Source organism: Lathyrus oleraceus, chromosome 5, assembly GCF_024323335.1.
Source record: "Lathyrus oleraceus cultivar Zhongwan6 chromosome 5, CAAS_Psat_ZW6_1.0, whole genome shotgun sequence".
Lineage (NCBI taxonomy): Eukaryota > Viridiplantae > Streptophyta > Magnoliopsida > Fabales > Fabaceae > Lathyrus > Lathyrus oleraceus.
The window spans coordinates 257,693,993-257,712,764 of NC_066583.1; the positions used below are offsets into that span (position 1 = coordinate 257,693,993).

Genomic DNA, 18,772 nt, shown 5'->3' on the forward strand with positions numbered 1-18,772 from the left:
ATATATATATATATATATTCTAAATACATCATTTATTTTATGAACATAAAAACTAAACCTAAAAACCAAAATTTACTTATAAAAAAGAAGGAAGGGAGTACCTTATTTGTTGACCATAAGTAACACTAATGCCACATATTTTGTTCTTTTGTTACAATTGCAATGCTGAGTTTGCAATTAGTATTAGTTTTAGTGAATAGGATTCTTGACATGCTTTTAATGAATAATTAGATTTAGACTTGCGTACTACGTTTGGTTGTTTAGTTGAGATGAGTTTTTTAAAATAATATTATATAATTTATACTTTATTTTGACACTAACTTTCAATATTTACAATTGATTTAATTCAATTGAATTGCCATTTCAATTTTAATTATTTTAATTTAATAATACATTATAGAATATTATTATATAATAAATTATAAATTATAGTTTAATTTGTAATATATATATATATATATATATATATATATATATATATATATATATATATAATATATATATATATATATATATATATATATAATTTAAAATAATATATTAGAAGTAATTTGAAATAGTTATTCTTGTATTTGAAAATTATAAGTTAAATTTGAAAGAATTATTTGATAATTCTTTAGATTTAATATTTGAAGTTAAATTTTATAACATATAACTACATTTATAAATAAGAATTATATTTTAAAAAAAATATTGAAATATTTGTTTGCCTATTTAGAAGTATTGTTTGACTACTATATTTTAAACAAACATTATAATGTAATTTTTCTGTTGTTCCTATGGTTTTAAAACTGATACATGCGAATTATTTTTTTAAAACTATTTTATGCATATTTTTTATGGAATAAAATATTATATATTGTATATTTTTTTTAGAAATGTTGATAGAGACACAAGATAGATACGAAAAAATAAATATTATGATCAATATAAGAAAAATAAAATAAAATGTATCTTTATATTTGTTATTACAAAATCTAGTTTTTTTTTATTAGTGATTTGATAGTAACAATGTTATTATTTTTATTAAGAGACAAAAAAATATTTTTGTTTTTATAGAAATTTAATTAGTTTTCATAATTTTTTGTCGAATTATTTGAAAATTGATTAATTTAATTTTTTTAAAGAATTGAATCAACTCTCATAGTGTTTATCGGATTATTTGAAAATTAATTAATTTAATTTTTATTAAAGAAATTAGAGTACACAATAGAAAATATAATAAAAATATAATAGTATGAGTTTCGATGGTAACAATGTTATTAAAAAATCGATTTTCTTTTTTTTGAGTGATTTGATAGTAACAATGTTATTATTTTTATTAAGAGACAAACAAATATTTTTATTTTTATAGAAATAAAATTAGTTCTCATGATTTTTTGTCGAATTATTTGAAAATTAATTAATTTAATTTTTGTAAGAATTGAATCACTTTCATAATATTTATCGAATTATTTGAAAATTAATTAATTTAAATTTTTATTAAAAAAATTAGAATGCGCAATAAAAAATATAATAAAAATTTAATAGTTTGAGTTTTAATGTATTGTATGAACGTATAATTTGTATAAGTATATAACATTACTTTTTGGTTAGATTAATTGAAGGGAATAAGTCATGAAATATAAAAATAGAAATATTTTAATTAAAAGTATTTTTAGATCAAACGTTACATATTTTTTAATATAAATAAAAGAAGTTTAAGAATATTGTGTTTGAAGAGTGTCCTATCATATTTTTTAATGATTTGACGAATAAATGAATGATTTGTCAAAAATATAGTATGAGACTCCGTTTTAATAATATTATAATAGATGACTCCTAATCCTATTAAACATCCTTTTTTTATATTTCTCATATGTAAAAATAGAACAGAATATAATAAATTTTGTTGTGTTGGTTTCAGTAAGTACATATACATGTTACTCTATTTTGTTGTGTGGTAATAATTTTGTTCAGATTAGTTGCTTCTAGTTTCATGTTATTTGATCATTTTGAATCATTTTCTAATTCTTGTTGTAACATTTAACTTTATTTAGGTTTAATCTATAATAGTGACGTAAAAGTAAAACACAAGTTAAAAGACAGCAAGAAACAAGAAAGTACAATCCCACACTTTACTCTATTTTATATATGTTGAGTAGGATCATAAAATTCAAACCACTATTCTTTCTTTCTCTCTCAATCACTCGCTCTTTTCTTGGTAATTGTTCTCTAGACATGAAGGAATACTCAGTTTCCTGCAAAAGACATAGCAAACACAACACTAAAAGACAACACCATGTTGTCTCAAAACAACCATCTGCACCAAACCATTCTCTCATATTGTCCACTTCCCAAAACATTCCACCACCTATGCTATCTGCTTTTGTTTCTTTCCTACTTCTTCTTACTTCAATTACACCATCACATTCTACTCACCGCATAATGACTAACCAAACTTTCAAAGCGGGTGAAGAGTTTCTCAAGTTAAGCCGAATCAGAACTCATCTCAAGAAAATCAATAAGCCTCCTGTCAAGACAATTCAGGCATGCATTTTTCTTTTCTCTATTTATGATATGTCTGTTAAGTTGCTTTCAGCTTATTTTTATAAACTTGCCTTATCATTTTGTTGCAGAGTCCAGATGGTGATTTGATAGATTGCGTTTTATCTCATCAACAACCAGCTTTTGATCATCCTAAGCTTAAAGGGCACACACCATTGGTAATAATTTTCAGTAACTACGTACTCAAAAAAAACAAAATGAACTTGCATTAGTTTGAGATAACATGAAGTAATTAAGAGGATTAAGGTTTACAGAATCCACCACAAAGACCAAAGGGATACAACAACAATGGAGAAAATGTCAGTGAGAGGTTTCAGCTATGGGCTGATTCTGGCGAAACATGTCCCGACGGAACGGTTCCGATCAGAAGAACAACAGAAGAGGATATTCTTAGAGCAAGTTCTATCCAAAGATTTGGAAGAAAACCAAAACCTGTAAAGAAAGATTCAACTAGTAGTGATCATGAGGTTAGTTTAAAATATATGGTTAATGATGTTCTAAATTGTGTTTAGATGATTAATAATTTGCAACACCTACATTAATCATCCACAAAATGTAATTAACCATTATTCATTTTCCATTAATAGTCTTTCTTTTATTCCCCACCCACATTTTCCTAGACAGAAAGAAAAGAACAGCACTGGCTTAAGAGACAGTGAAAGGACAGCACCACTTGTGTTTGTTTGTACCAAAAAGTAATATCAAAGATTCAAAGTCAGGATTTTGATGAGAAAGCTCTTCTTGTACCTACATTGGTTATTAAATGCCAATCATTTATAATTTTTCAAGCAGAAACTCCAAAAAATAAAAAGCCTATGTTTATTGCAAATTTGCAACATATCTATTTGTTGACAAGTTGTTTATCTTATTGCAGCATGCAATTCTTTTTGTAAATGGAAATCAATACTTTGGAGCAAAGGCAAACATAAATGTGTGGACACCACAAGTAACAAACGAATATGAATTTAGTTTGTCACAAATATGGGTTATTGCTGGCTCTTTTGGTAATGATCTGAATACCATAGAAGCTGGTTGGCAGGCATGTCCTTACACATTATTTTTCTTAACTATCCCTCTTAATGTTCATTTAATAAGTCTCAGATTCCAATCCCCCATACGCCAACAATTTTTGTGTTGGGTCAGATTGATTCTGTTAATAGACGGTGAGATTGATTCCTCGGTCTGTGGACCAGATATTGAGTTTTGAAAAAAGAAACACTTAATTAATTGCTTATAGCATATACTTATACTTATCATATAGGTGCTTATACTAGATAATCTAGTTACTAGGAATAGGAATGCATTTGTTCATTCTCATTATAGGTTATTTCTTTCTCTGCAGGTAAGTCCAGAACTGTATGGAGACAAATATCCAAGGTTCTTCACTTATTGGACTGTAAGTATTAGTAATAGTAATTAACCTTTATTTTACCTTTTTTTTCCCTGTGCATTGATTTGAAAGACATGTGCTATTTAACAACAGACAGATGCATATCAAACAACCGGATGCTACAACTTACTATGTTCAGGTTTCATCCAAACAAACAACAAAATAGCAATAGGAGCAGCTATCTCTCCCATTTCAGCTTATAACAGTAAACAGTTTGATATTGGCATAATGATTTGGAAGGTGAGTAACACTTTTTTTCACTTATGTTATATCAATGTTATTGCTTTATTTCTTATATGACTTTATTGAATTTCTCAGTAGTGGACCTTAATGGAGTCTACTTTAATTATGTTCCTTTCTATACCTTTATTAAAGCAATAATTCACGCTTTACTTTTATTATGGTCTTACTGTAAATAGCTTCTAAATGCTCAAAAGCTGAATTTCACCAATAGCCATGATGTTCAATAATCATAATATTCAAAATAATCTCTTATGGTCAATGTGTCACTAGTGGTCCTCTTTATGACCAAGTTGAATACTACTATAAATGCTTATATTACAATTCACAATGCAAAGCATGCTGAAAAATGATTGTGAACAGGATCCAAAGCATGGACACTGGTGGCTAGAGTACGGTTCAGGACTGTTAGTTGGATATTGGCCAGCAACCATGTTTAGTCACTTGAGGAATCATGCAAGCATGGTACAGTTTGGTGGAGAGATTGTGAATACACATTCTAAGGGTTACCATACTGGGACTCAAATGGGGAGTGGACACTTTGCTGAAGAAGGATTTAGAAAAGCAGCTTATTTTAGGAACTTACAAGTGATTGATTGGGATAATAACTTGCTTCCTCTTGCTAATATTCATCAGTTAGCTGATCATTCAAGTTGTTATGATATTAAGCAGGGTAATAGCAATGCTTGGGGAACTTATTTTTATTATGGAGGTCCGGGAAGGAATGTAAAATGCCCATGAAAAAACTACATCTAGGGGTTTTGTTTTTGTTTTTGTTTTTGTCACATATTTTAAGTAATTTTGCTATAGATTTTATTTTACTTTGGATGATGTATGTTAGCGAGTGAGGAGACTTTTTAGTGAGGTGAGAAAGAGAGAGGGTGAAGAATAAAGATTGTTATTGTTGAATGTGATTATTACTGAAAGTTATAAAATTGAATTATAATATGCATGTATTTATATACAAAGTTACTTGTACTCTAAGTAACCAACTAATGACTAACTTGATAACTAAGTAACTAACAAAATCTAATTCTAACTAACTTGGGTTTGAGCTTGAGCTACAACTTGGATTGTATCACAACATGCCCCCTTATAATCCAAGTTGTCGAACACAAACTAATTATAGTCGATCTGAATTATTCCTAATTTTTTTATCAGAGTTAGAAATCTGTCGATCTTCAGTCTTTTGGTGAAAATTTCGACCAACTGTGCTTCACTCGAGCAATGTCGATCTTCAATCTCAACAACAAGATGATGACAGAGTTGTGCAAGGTTTTCAAGATTCAGCATCACAATTCCTCTCCTTACCGCCCGAAGATGAATAGGGCAGTAGAGGCAGCCAATAAGAACATAAAGAAGATAGTGCAAAAAATGGTGGTGACCTATAAGGACTGATATGAGATGTTACCATTTGCTCTGCACGGTTATCGGACTTCGGTACGTACCTCAACTAGGGCAACTCTGTTTTCATTGGTTTATGGCATGGAGGCAGTTTTACCCGTCGAAGTTGAATTCCCTTTCTTAAGGTTGATGACAGATGTAAAACTCGACGAGGCCGAGTGGGTGCAAAACAGATTCGATCAGTTGAACCTCATTGAAGAGAAAATAATGGTTGCTATATGCTATATGCCATGGATAGCTATATCAAAAGCGAATGAAGAAAATGGTTGATCGAAGAGTTCGTCCTCAGAATTACCAAGCTCGTGACCTTATGTTGAAAAGAATTATTCTTCCTCAGTCTGATCCCAGGGGCAAGTGGACTTCGAATTATGAAGGGCCATATGTGATAAGGAAGATTTTCTCTAGAGGAGCCATGATGCTCACTACTATAGATGGTGAGGATTTTCCACTCCCTGTAAATGCAGACATAGTCAAAAAACACTTCGCATAAAAAGGACCCGCTAAGTCGACGGCTTAGGCAAAAATGGGCATCCTGGCGAACCGAAAAATATGGATAAGAAGGTTCGGGAAAAAATAAGGGATAAAAACAAAAAATATTGAGTACACCCACTAAGTTGAAAACCCGAAAGGGCGGCTTAGGCAAAAAAGGGAACTCCGGTGGATCGAAAACCTGAAAGGGCGATCCAGACAAAAGTTAGGGATTTAAAGCGAACGACTACGTCTGATTTTGGATTAGTTGATTTCTTCATACTACCACAAGTTGAAAACCCGAAGGGGCAGGAATCAGTTCGAATAAATTTTTTTCTTCAGAAAGCAAAGGGTTGAGAGCATTGAGGTCATAAGGAATTATAGTAGAGTCAGAATCTGATGGGAATTCGTTTTTCACATTGTCATTCTTGTAATAAGTCTTTTATTGTTGTTTTTGCAATTACCTCTTCCTAGGAATTACCTCCTAATGTAAAGGCCTATTCACAGGAGAATTCTCGATCAATAAAAGTTTTCTTTTCATTCAAAAGTGTGTTCTTTATTTTTCTTTTACTTGTTTTATTTGCAAAAAAAATAATTTTTTTTATAATCATTGCATTTGGAAATCCCGAGCTTTACATAATATGATAAAAAGACATTTGAATATGCTTTTGATTTTATGCGTGGTCGGGTTGGTAGACAAAGTGGCTACGCAATACCTGGGACATTTTAGCTGTGATTTGGGGATGTTCAAAAGCGAGAATTAGCAAGAATGACTCTCAACTTTGCCTTGTTTCCCCCAGCAGTTATAATGATTGAAGATTGTATAGTCCCCAGAGCAATGTTTCATATTTGGTTGAGAATTTCCCGATTTCCCTAGTGGAGTTGCATTAATTGAGACTTATAGATAAAGACTTCTCATAGAAGGGATATTTTCTTCCCAGCAAAAGTCCACCTCATTTGCAGCAAGGGCCCGCTGAGTTCACAATTTATTTTTTCATAGCCCATCCCCGCAGAGTTCCAGTATTTCAAAGATTTGTCTTCAGCAGACTTGTTTTTGTGATTTTTTTATCTATTCTCATACGAAATCATGCATCATTATACCACATCCATAAAAATTACATAGCATCCCCATTGTACATGGAGCATTACGCCATAAAAAAAATTCAAACATGCATCATAACATAAGCCAATGATGTTTTCCCTGTTTCCCCGACGAAGTTATCAATCCCGTGGTATTTTCCCAATCTCTTTTCATCCTTACAAGTTTCATTTGACTCTACCAACCAAAATTCATCCTTATCCTTGTAATCTTTTCAAAATCCAGTCATATCCTGGTAATCTTTGTTAAATCCAGTTCTATCCTGATAATCTTTATTGGTGATCCAGTTCTTTCCTGGCGTAACATCTTTTGTCCACAGACATACGTGTTTAGCTTGGTAGTCTCCGTGATCGTTAAATCCAGTTTTACCGTGGTACCTTTGTTGATAATCCAGTTCTATCCTGGTAATATTTTTAAAGCCAGTTCCATCCTGGTAATCTTCTCAAATCCGGTTCTACCCTGGTACCTTTGTTGATAATCCAGTTCTATCCTGGTAATCTCTTCAAAGCCAGTTCCATCCTGGTAATCTTCTCAAACCCGGTTCTACCCTGGTACCTTTGTTGATAATTCAGTTCTGTCCTAGTAATCTCTTCAAAGCCAGTTCCATCCTGGTAATATTCTCAAATCCGATTCTATCCTGGTAATCTTTGTTGGTGATCCAGTCCCTTCCTGGCGCAACGTCTTCTATTCACGAACGTGCCCGATTAGATTGGCAGTCTCTGTGATTAAACCTTTTTGCTTACTTACACAATGAAGTTCAGATTTTCTAACTGGCCTTTTTTTGCCTCCTTTCCAGAGTGCAAAATTTTGGGTTCTTTTGGTATTCAATCCTCTCCCACCTAGAATGTTTGCAAGTGGCGTTTCTTTTCAACCTCTCAGGTGCAAGAAGATTGAATAGAGGCAGTTGTTGTACCCCAAAATTTACCCTCTTATTTTTTGACTATAGTTGATTTATGTTTTATCATCACATCCATTCATGCATATCATTGGTTCTATGGTTATGAGATCAAGGCATCCCTCTTGGGACTTTCTTCAAGCTTTAGAAGGAATAAAAGTGACAATCAGTGCAAGGAGGGTGGGATACCCTCAACCTCTGGATCATTCAAGCTACAAGGGTTTCCTCATACCCTAGGACATCTCAAATGGCCCATTACTTCATCATTTGAATTAAAATTGCAAGAGAATGGAAGTGGATTACACTCTTTTATCTCTTGATACCTGAGCTAGAAATATTGATTATATCAGTATGTGGCATACTCATGGACAAACCTTGGATCATCTTCATCCTATTATCATACAATACTTCTTTATTCCAAAGATTTTCCACTTTCCCTAGAAGAATCAAGGTTTTGAGTGAAGTTAGGGTTTGTGATAGACTATTTGAGAAAGACTTTATTCCATGGTATTCTATGTGTACCTAAGTGTCTATATGTAGAAGATTGGCCATCAATTCCATTCATAAGAGATTCAATTGTTCAGATGACTTTTGTTTTGATTCAATTGGGCAAAAGTCAACTAGGCAGATTAAAAAGTTAACTTTGGATTTTTTTTGGTCAATATTGTGTTCCCCAAGTCAAAATTGGTCTATGTGTGGAATTTGATCAAGAAAACTCAAGAGATTCATCAAAAATCAAGAATTGTGGAAAGTTGCTTAAATTGGAAACTAGAGTTTTGGAACTTACTATTTATGGCAAGTTTGGTGTTAATGAACAGCTACTTTCATAACCTTTGTTCTCTATGATCAAGACTCCAAATCAAGTTAGCCTTAACATGGATTTTGTTCTCCTCCCTCCAAGCTTCAAGGAGGTACCAAGAGTGAGTCATTTGGATCATCATAGCTTGATATATCACTCCCACACGTCATGTCCTTGGATTGTTTGAGTGGCCTTTGTACTTAGTGAAATTTTTCTAAGTTTTTATTCATTCCAAACCACATACTTCATGACCATTTTTCACAAGGTTCCAAATATTATTGGGATTCAACCTTAACATGAAAGTTGTAGGACACTTTCCCCTCTCCACTTTTGATTCAAACATCTTCACATTTGGTAACTTGAAGAGCAAGTTATGGATATAGCAAGTCAGGACTTCATTGGTCATTAATTGTATTATACTTATCATCTTGACATGCATTTTCAGGTAGGCATCTTCGTGGCCACTTTTGAAGGGGTTCAAGGATTTGTTTCGATTTGTCCCCAACATGAAACGTGTTCCTCTCATTTCCCTATTTTCAAAAATCTCTAATTCACTCCTTTTGACCAAGAGAACATGAAGTTGTGTTGGTTCAATGTCATCATGTTGCAAGCTTTCCTACATCACCTCTTTGGTCGAATTTTTGAATGATGATTGCATTCCCTTGCAGCAAGTCCATTTCCCACTTAATTACACCTTATTCTTTACTCCTTTTGGCCAAGCATCATGCTATCCAATGCATGCATGTCATGTATCAGAATTTCCAAATGAGGGAAATATGCTTTTTGACCAAGCTTGCTTCACACACACTCCTTCCCAAGCCATGAGACATGTCCTTTTCCCACTTCATCTCAACACCCTAAAACGACATAACACTCACATTCTTCACAAGTCAAATGCAGCTCTGCATATCAAAGGTTTTTCTACATATTTGGACCAATTTTCCCTCCAATGGATTGGTGCAAGAGGCAAGGCATGACACCTCATCTGCATAGGGATATATAAGCTAACTTTAACCTAGTTGGAAAGGAGGAGACCATTTTGGAGAAAGAAAAACTTGGGAGCTGCAGCACCTCACAAAAATCTTTTTATATTTCATTTCTGGATTGGGATCTTTGCTACTCATCCAACACCATTTCTTCTTTAAGAGGAGAACCAAGCTTCCTTTGCCTTGCTTTTGTAACTCATTTGGGATCAAGAAGCAATGAACTTTCTCCACTAGGTAGGTTATCTACTCATTTTATCACATCCATTTTCAAAGATGTACATACTGTAAATGATTAAGAGTGTTGTTTGAAGTTTGCTCAGTGTATTATTTTCGTCTAAATACATGGATATGTGATGTATAAGCTTGCTGAAGTTTTGATTATAATGTGTTTTATCCAACTTTCATGCCATGTTTCTCTTAAACTAGACCTTGTTTTTAAATTTGGTTTGAGATGCCATTGTAGTGCTCCATGAGATCTATATTTTGTCTTTTTATTTCATGTATTTTCATGCACTGTGGAATGAGATATTTGGATACTTTCATAATCGGGTTTAAGGTTTGTGTATGAATGGCTTGAGGTGGGGGATAATTTGCTGGTCATTTCTGATTGGTTGGGACTTTGTTTTTTCCACTAGTGACTTAAGTAACGTTATCGGTTGATGGTCAGGTCCACATGATTTTTGTACATTTTAATTATTTCTTTTGATGTCACGCTTCCAAAAAATTTGGCCTTGGGTTTGGTTGGTCGTTGGGCCTAAACACTTCGCTTTTCACACCCCCTCGTATTGGACCCATGGGCACGTTTTACTTAAGAATCAGTTCATTTCTTGATTACTAGTGCACCCTCTTTTCTTTCTCATTTATTTTTATTATACCACTTTTATTTAATTCTATTTAACATATTTCTTTTAGGCCAAAAATATTGATTTAATTTATGAGGGACATTTGAAATGTTATTTAATTTTTCATATTATTTATTTTCTTTTTCAATTTATTTTAATATTTATTTCATTATTTTATTACATGTATCTATTTATGCTAACTTACTTTGTTAGGGTTTGATTTTTAATCACCTCCTTTGAGTTTTGACCCAATATTTTAAACACTTGTAGACATATGTATATAGGTCGTTTGAGATTTCGTTTTTGCTTTGGTTTTTCTTTTTAAGTCAAATTTGAACCTGTTTTTGAAGGTATCTTTGTAGTGGTTATTTGTTTGTGCTTAGCCTAAATGATCTAATTGCTTGAACATATTTTACACATGATTTTGAGTATATCTCTATGGAATTTTGTGCTTTTTACTTCATCTTTTATGAATAATTTTTCATAATTTATCTATGCTTCTAACTATTTTTTTTCTTGAATTATGAAAGGTATGCTTTTCTTTATGTTACATTTTGCATTTAGTTGATTGTTTTGGGTTGCACTTGTGCAACCATTAAGGATCTCTTTCCTATTCTCCCTTAATTTCATCATTATTATTTAGGAGTCTTAAACTCACCCATGTGAACTATTTTGAGCATCTCCATTTGATTTTTCTTTGCTTACTTATTTTGGATGCTTCCTACTTGCTCTAAGAGGCCCCAGTTGGATTTTGTCTTGTGCATTCTACTTTGAATACTATGGGACCAATCAGATTTAATCTTTCTTGTCCACACTTCTGATTTCTTTGATCTTGATATTCTTATACCTTGATCCTATGATTCTTTGGATGGAATTCTATTTGCCATTCATCATGATGACACATTAGGAGCTACATCCCACCTTGTCTTGACCTAGTTTTGAATCTGGTGGATGGTGAAACTCTTATGAGTTTGGGATCCATCCTTGTGTATTTTAATGTTACACTTATTCCATTTCTTTTTGTCTCAATTTCATTTCACATTTCCTTTTTAATTTGGTTTGATAAATGATTTGGATGGTGTCTACCTTTTGACTTGCAAGTTGTACATGAAATATGAGTTTATTGGTTTATTGATACCTCTTGGAGTTTGGAAGTTGTATTTTATGCTTTGAAGAGGACTTTATCATTGTCCCATGACTTATGAGAATCCCCCTTTTAATCTTTGTTCATCTTGTTGATTTTGATAAAGGATTCCTTTTCTAGGATGATATTTTTGCTTGCTTATCAAGTTACTTGACTTTGATTTGTGTATGAAGTTTGGGATGACTTCTTTTTGTTACTCTTGAATCTCATCTTGAGTTAACTTGTTGCACAAACATCCCATTCCTTAATATCATGTGCATGCTTCCATTGTTTGATTATCTCTTGCTTGAGCTTTTTTGGACTTATATGATGTTGTTGCTCATCTTTATTTGATAACTTGTCTTTTGCTTGTATCCTTCTTCCATGACTTGACATGGATCACTTTGTTCATATTTAATCTCCCCTTTCATGACTTGATATGATTTATTCATCTCCTATCTATGACTTAATATGGCCTACATTGTTTATCTTTCTTCTACCTTTTCCCATGACTTGATATGGATTGCTATTGCTTTTACCTTCTCCCATGACTTGATATGGATTGCTATTGTTTATATCTTCTTTCCATGACCTGATATGGATTATTTTGTTGGTATTTCATTTATTCTTTCATGACTTGACATCGGATTGCAATTGTTTACCTTCTATATCCTCTCCCATGACATGATATGGATTGTTATTACTCTATCTCTTACCTAACATGACATGGATTGCCATTTCTATATTTCTTCTTCCATGACTTGATATGGATTGCTTTGACTTTTGATTCTTTTATCTGTTCTTCCATGACTTGATATGGTATTGTGTTGTTTATTGTCCCATGACTTGATATGGATTGTCCCTCTCTTTTATCTCTTTTCCTTTTATGGATAACATGTTCCCCATAGGTTTTTTTTAGGTTCATTCTTGGTTAAGTTTGAACTACATTAGATCTTAGGATTAGTAGCCAAGCATAACAACATTAGGTAGGTCCCATTTATCCTGAACCCTAGGTCAATCTTTGCATGTTAACTCAGGTAAATATTCCTCTTTTATCCTAACTTTAGGACCACTATTATATGCCAACATTAGATTTATATTTAGAATCCCTTTAGATTTTCTTTTCTCTTTTGCATTAATTTTAAAGAAAAATCCTTTTTTAATCAAAATCCAAAAACATTCTAATTCTACTTGAACTCTTTCAACAATAAGAGAGGAGTACTCAGATACCTCCTACCTTGGATGGATCATTTGGTGTATTCTTTCAACAAAAATACTCAACCAATCAAACTTCTTTTGTCGCTTGGCTTTTCTTATTAAAATTTTCCATAAGGGTGGTTACCCATAAAAAGCACCAACAAATCAAAAATCTTGAGAATAACTACGGTGATCTGATTCTTTTTGATACGTAGGCATTGAGTTGCAAAGCCTAAGCGAGCATAATAACAAAACTTTCTTTTTGTTTCTAATTCAATGGTTGCATGCATTCCTTTTAGTTAGTAAGTTTTAGAATAAACACACCCTCTGATTAGAACAACAAGAGTGGATCTTGTAGAGTACTATAGACGTGAGGGATGCTAATACCTTCCCCTTGCGTAATCGACTCCCTTACCCATCTTTTGGTTGCGAGATCATCAGATCCATCCTTCTTTAGGTTTACTCAGTGTTTCCTTTCCCTCTTATGGGATAAATAACATTGGTGGCGACTCTTTTTTGTGTGCGCGTTTCTCCAAGATGCGACAATATTGATCATATGAAATTCCTCTCATGATCAATTTGTGTTTATATTTCCCTTTCCCTCTTCATCTTCATCCTTATTCTTCCCCATTCCCTCATTTGACCAATGATTTCTCTAATGTCTAAATGTTAATCGATTCATCAATGACCTTGTGTCAGATGAATCAATACAAGTCTAGATAAGATAGGTCCTTCCCATTTTTTTAGTGTGTGGTATGTTTTAGGAGTTTGAATCTTTGTACCAAATCCCTAACATGCATTAACATCTATATTTTTATTGCCCGATCTCAGATAGTTATAACTTCTACATAAGTCCAATTACGATTGCTTGACATAGATCTAAATTTAATCAAGAAGGCATAACATTCTAGTAAGTGAGATTGTAAGTCTCCCATTCTTCATGGCATTGTATGGAGATTTGAACTTTTTTCCTTTCATGAGAGCTAGTGGCATACTTGTTGAATTATCCAAGTTGGAGCCCTTCTCATGGATGATATCTTGGTTCAAGGATCCATACTTGTGAATGAATGGTTAAGTGTTCTCCAAAGAATGACTTAACAAAAATAAAAACTCTTCACTAACATTTGACTAATACTTGAATAACTTTAATTCATTTTTGCTTTTACTTTCAAGTCATTTACTTTATGCACTTTAAATTTCAGTACCTTTATCATTCATCTGTCATTTTACATTTCATGCAACTTGTTTATGTTTCAGTCCTTTTCACTTTACTCACTTGAGCCATATCTTATGATTGTGCATATTGTTTATTTGTCTTTTTTTTGTTTATGGTGTTAGAACCTTAAAATACCTAATAACAACAAAAACCCTAAAAAATATCTTGGTGGACTGTTGGACTTAATCTGAACTTTTGGACTTATAATTAGGCAACATTCCCTGTGCTAAAGGACTTGGCCAATGCCAACATTTGAAGACTGAGCTACCTATACTTGTGCCTTCATCTGATACAAAACCTTGGATGCCTTGGTTTCATCTGCTACATGGGAAGAAGTTGAAGATTGCTAGCTATTGGATTGCTTGCCTGGATATTATGGCTATCTTTATTTGATGCCTTGATCTTCACATAATGCTTGTATGTTTCTTATTGCTTATTGCTCATTTCTTATTCCTTGTCAAAGTCTAAGGGAAAATGGGTTTCTATATGACATTCTTGTCTGTTGGATCGTATCCCATTGGTCAGATCTTTTTAACTCTTAACTTTTAGTTTCTGCTTAAGATAGTCCCTTCATCTCCTCTTACTTCTTAAATTTCTAAATCTCTCCCTCTTTTAAAAAAAACCTTCTTTGTTTGTGAAATTAGACATGTTTTAATGATTAGAAACTTTGGCCTTATGCCAATGAATTTTAAATCTTTTCTCAATCAAACTTGTAAATAAACTTAACCATATTGACCTTAATTTAAAAAAGACAAAAATAAATAACAACCCCATTCAAATATTTGGCTTTTTTTTGCCTTCTTCTTAAACTTTTGATTAAAAATAATGCACCAACTTTCTTTGAAATTTTTACCACGAACTACGGGATTTTGATCCCTCATTTTTATGTTGGTACGTAGGTATAAGACCGAAGGTCTTGTCAAACACAAAAATTATAATTAATGAATTCTTTTCTCATCCCCTCATTCTTTTTTATCAAACATCATTTAGACCAAATCACTTGCATACAAAAAAGGGGCTCCCTAGGAGTGCCTAGGACACTTTGGATGCTAACACCTTCCCTCTGTGTAACCAACCCCTTTACCTGTAATCTCTGGCATTTTATTAGTTTTGATTTGAAAACTTCTTATCTTTGGGTTTTGTTCGTACTTTTTCCCTTTTCCTTTGGAAACAATAAAAGCAAGGTGGCGACTCTGGTTTTATTAATGTCAAGTTTATCCATAGCTTGATGGTCATGAATTTACCGCTACAGATCCTAGGGATGATTAAATCTTCAATACTTCAAACATGTTGATGAATAACCAATGGATCATTCTTGGCACTTTGAGGTGTTGATAGATTGCCCTTAGTTGGTCATGTTTGAACCTCTTGATGTTTAGATGAGACCTTTATTTGACTTGAGCTTTGCTTTCTGATTTCTTTGTATTGCATTGTTTCCATTAATCACTAACCACTTACCATTTGGATGTTTAACTTGTATCTTATATGACTTTTAACTTTTGATTACTTGGATGATAAAATATTCCACTCTTTAAATCATTGATAGATGGACTTGAGGTTGATACAACCTTCTTTGATCCAAATCTATTGATAGATGATCATGAATCATCTTTAATACTTTCCATCAATGATAGGTTATCCCTCGATGCGTCATATTTTGAGTCCTTTGACTTGTGGATAGATAATCCTCAGGTGGTTACCTTGTGCAATTTGACTTCTAACCACTAACTATTATCACTAACCATTGACTTGTTGACTTAATTTATCTTATTGCCATTTATTTTTCTTGTCAATTTAATTTCTTGTTATTTACTTTCAAGTACTTTATTCTCATATTCATCATCATTGTATATATCTCATGCATCTTTATCTTGGTGTCATTTACTTATTGTCATTGCATAATCAAAAAGAACAAAAACATGATAAAATCAAAAGACAAAAAATTGCATTCATCTGTGACCCATTGTTGGACTTAGAGGATTCATTAGGACCCTTGCTCTTGGACTTTGTCCTGATTCTTGATCGTTTCCTTTGACTTGGATGTTCATCTGTGACTTGTAATGTTTTATTGTAAGAATGGATTCAATTCACTACCCTAGGGAGACATGATCTTAAAGCACATTATCCACTTGCTAGCATATATCACTTTGCACACACAAGACTTTCTCTTGGGCTATCTTACAATGAGATATTTTATTTCTCGCATTTATTTCTCTGTAAATATCCATGTACCTCACCATTTCAAAATCAATAAGCAATAAACCCTTAATCCAACGTCGAGCGGAATTTTCTCAATCAAACTCAAAAATACAATAAAAATACAATTATAATTGTGCACTACGAGCCTTAGGTGGTGAAGAATTAGTAATAATGGAGCTTTCCTACCCTTACTCTGAGTATTTTAGACATAAGACGCTTGGCTTGTTTGTCTGAAATATTGACCTCTGCCCATAGTCTTTAATACAATATAATAAAAAATAACCTCTTTTCAAAAACCATAAAACAAACATCAACTCATCAAACCATATTTTACGCCTTAGTGCATCACTCCGAAAACCCCTTTTCACGGTAAAAACAACCAACACATAAACATTTTCTACTCCGAACTATGGAGCTCTAATTCTTCATCCCCCGATTATGATACCTAGGCATAAGGGCTCTAATCCTTGGCAAGCACAATAATAAAAAAAACCAATATCATTCTCCCCTCATTTTTCCTGATAGTAAGATAACATTAAGATAAAACACCCCTGCATATAGATAACTTATACGGCTCCCATCAAGTACGATGGATGTGAGGGGTGCTAATACCTTCCCCTCGCATAACCGACTTCCAAACCCATATTTGGTTGCGAGACTAATCCTTTCCATGTATGTCGGTCAATTTTCGTGTAGTGATAGTAGTAACTGCGGGAGAAGTAACATCATATAGCCAAGCACAAAGAATAAGCAACAAGAGGGAGCATTTGCTTGAAAGGCGTCGAGCTAACGACGTAAAACAAACACTTTTTGGGAGGCAACCCAACTTAATAAGTACTTAATAGCTTTACATTAATTAGTTTAAATTGTGTTTTGCGTGATTTGTTCAAGTAGATAGTATATAAAATTTTGTGTTTGTTCTCAAAGTTTGTTTTGAAATGGCTTGAAAAAGCATTGAGTGATTATTCTAAGTTTGATTGTTTCAACTTGCATTTGTATGGTAATGATATTGTAAGACCCCAATTTTGTCCCTAAGATCCCTCATGGCATCATATCATAACATAGCATTGCCTCAAGGATCATTGGACACCTTGCTTCCTTCCCTGTGGGTGGGATCCCCTTAAGAGTGGTTTTTTGATCACCAAGCATTGCTTGCATTTGTATGTCATTGCATTTCTTTTTATCACTAACCAAAATGTACAAAAATATGTCATTAACCTTTGTTACTTGCAGCTTAAGCAATCAACAGTCAAGGCAATTCAAGTGAATCTTGTGTACAAGAGCAGATAGTTTCCATTGAAAAATGGATCATGTGATCATTTCATTGAGCTTATTTGAGCTATAGGTTCATTTTGGAAGTAAGTTCCCAAGTGGCAAAGGCCCCAAATTCATCAGAACAATTTCAGGTCATCTAAGGGCCAATGCAGTCAACTGAAAAGTCAACTGTGGGTTTTGAGAATGGGAATTGAGTTTCTTCATCCCATTCATGTTCAAATCATGCTTATTCATCATATCAAAGATCAAGGTTGAAGAATTTGAAGTCAAATCAAAAGTTGCCAAAAATGGAAAGTGACATATAATTTTAACTTTCCAAAAATGGCAACTTTTTGATCCAACTTCAACTCAACTTTCCAACACCAAATAAGCTTCAAATGAAACTTTGTCCAACATGAAAGTTTAAGATCTCTCTCTCCCATTTTCAAAAAGTCAAAGATCAAGAGCATCTGATGAATGGTTGAGGAGATATGATCCAATCATTGCCAAGTGTGCATACAACTTCAAATGAGCATATCTTTTGATCCATAGCTCCAAATTGAGTGGTTCTTTTTGCAATATTCTTCTCTTGACCTCTAATTTCCAAATCATGCATCACATTACATAAAATCTCATCACATAATCACTTGCTATTCCATGCCTTTTTTGGAGGGAAATTGCAAAATTCAAAAATGGTGCATTGTATGGACTTTCTACCATTGCCATTAAGTTTAAAAAAGGATTTTAAGTGAAAATGATCAAGGGATTGGTACTGTTCACGTGTAATTGGTACATGCACCATGAAAATTTTGATTTTTTGCAAAACATCTTATTTCACTTAACCAAACTAATTATGGATTAGCAAGTTGATTAAAAAGGCATATATATACTCTAATCATAACAGAATTGAGGGAGGTTAATCACAATTCACCATTTCTAGATCTAGTTCTTCTCTCCCTCCAAAATTTTCTTCAAATCAAAATTCAAATTTCTTGAACATAACACCTTGTTTTGGTTAAAGATTCTTGATCAGTGAGTTGATTATAGTGTGAATCAAGTGCTGGTTTATGAATTCGTGCAAGAATCAAGTGGTTGAAGCTCATGAAGTTGAAA

General features: G+C 32.9%; 1 protein-coding gene across 1 annotated transcript; it reads left to right on the plus strand.

Annotated features, from left to right (window-relative positions):
- The first annotated feature begins 2,101 nt into the window (after nucleotides 1–2,101).
- LOC127083657 (uncharacterized) lies at nucleotides 2,102–5,141 on the plus strand. Its single transcript, XM_051023986.1, has 7 exons — nucleotides 2,102–2,529; nucleotides 2,619–2,705; nucleotides 2,802–3,014; nucleotides 3,422–3,586; nucleotides 3,890–3,943; nucleotides 4,031–4,177; nucleotides 4,541–5,141. The coding sequence occupies exons 1-7, from the start codon at nucleotides 2,134–2,136 to the stop codon at nucleotides 4,916–4,918; spliced, it is 1,440 nt and encodes a 479-aa protein (XP_050879943.1). The 5' UTR covers nucleotides 2,102–2,133; the 3' UTR covers nucleotides 4,919–5,141.
- The last annotated feature ends 13,631 nt before the right edge of the window (nucleotides 5,142–18,772 follow it).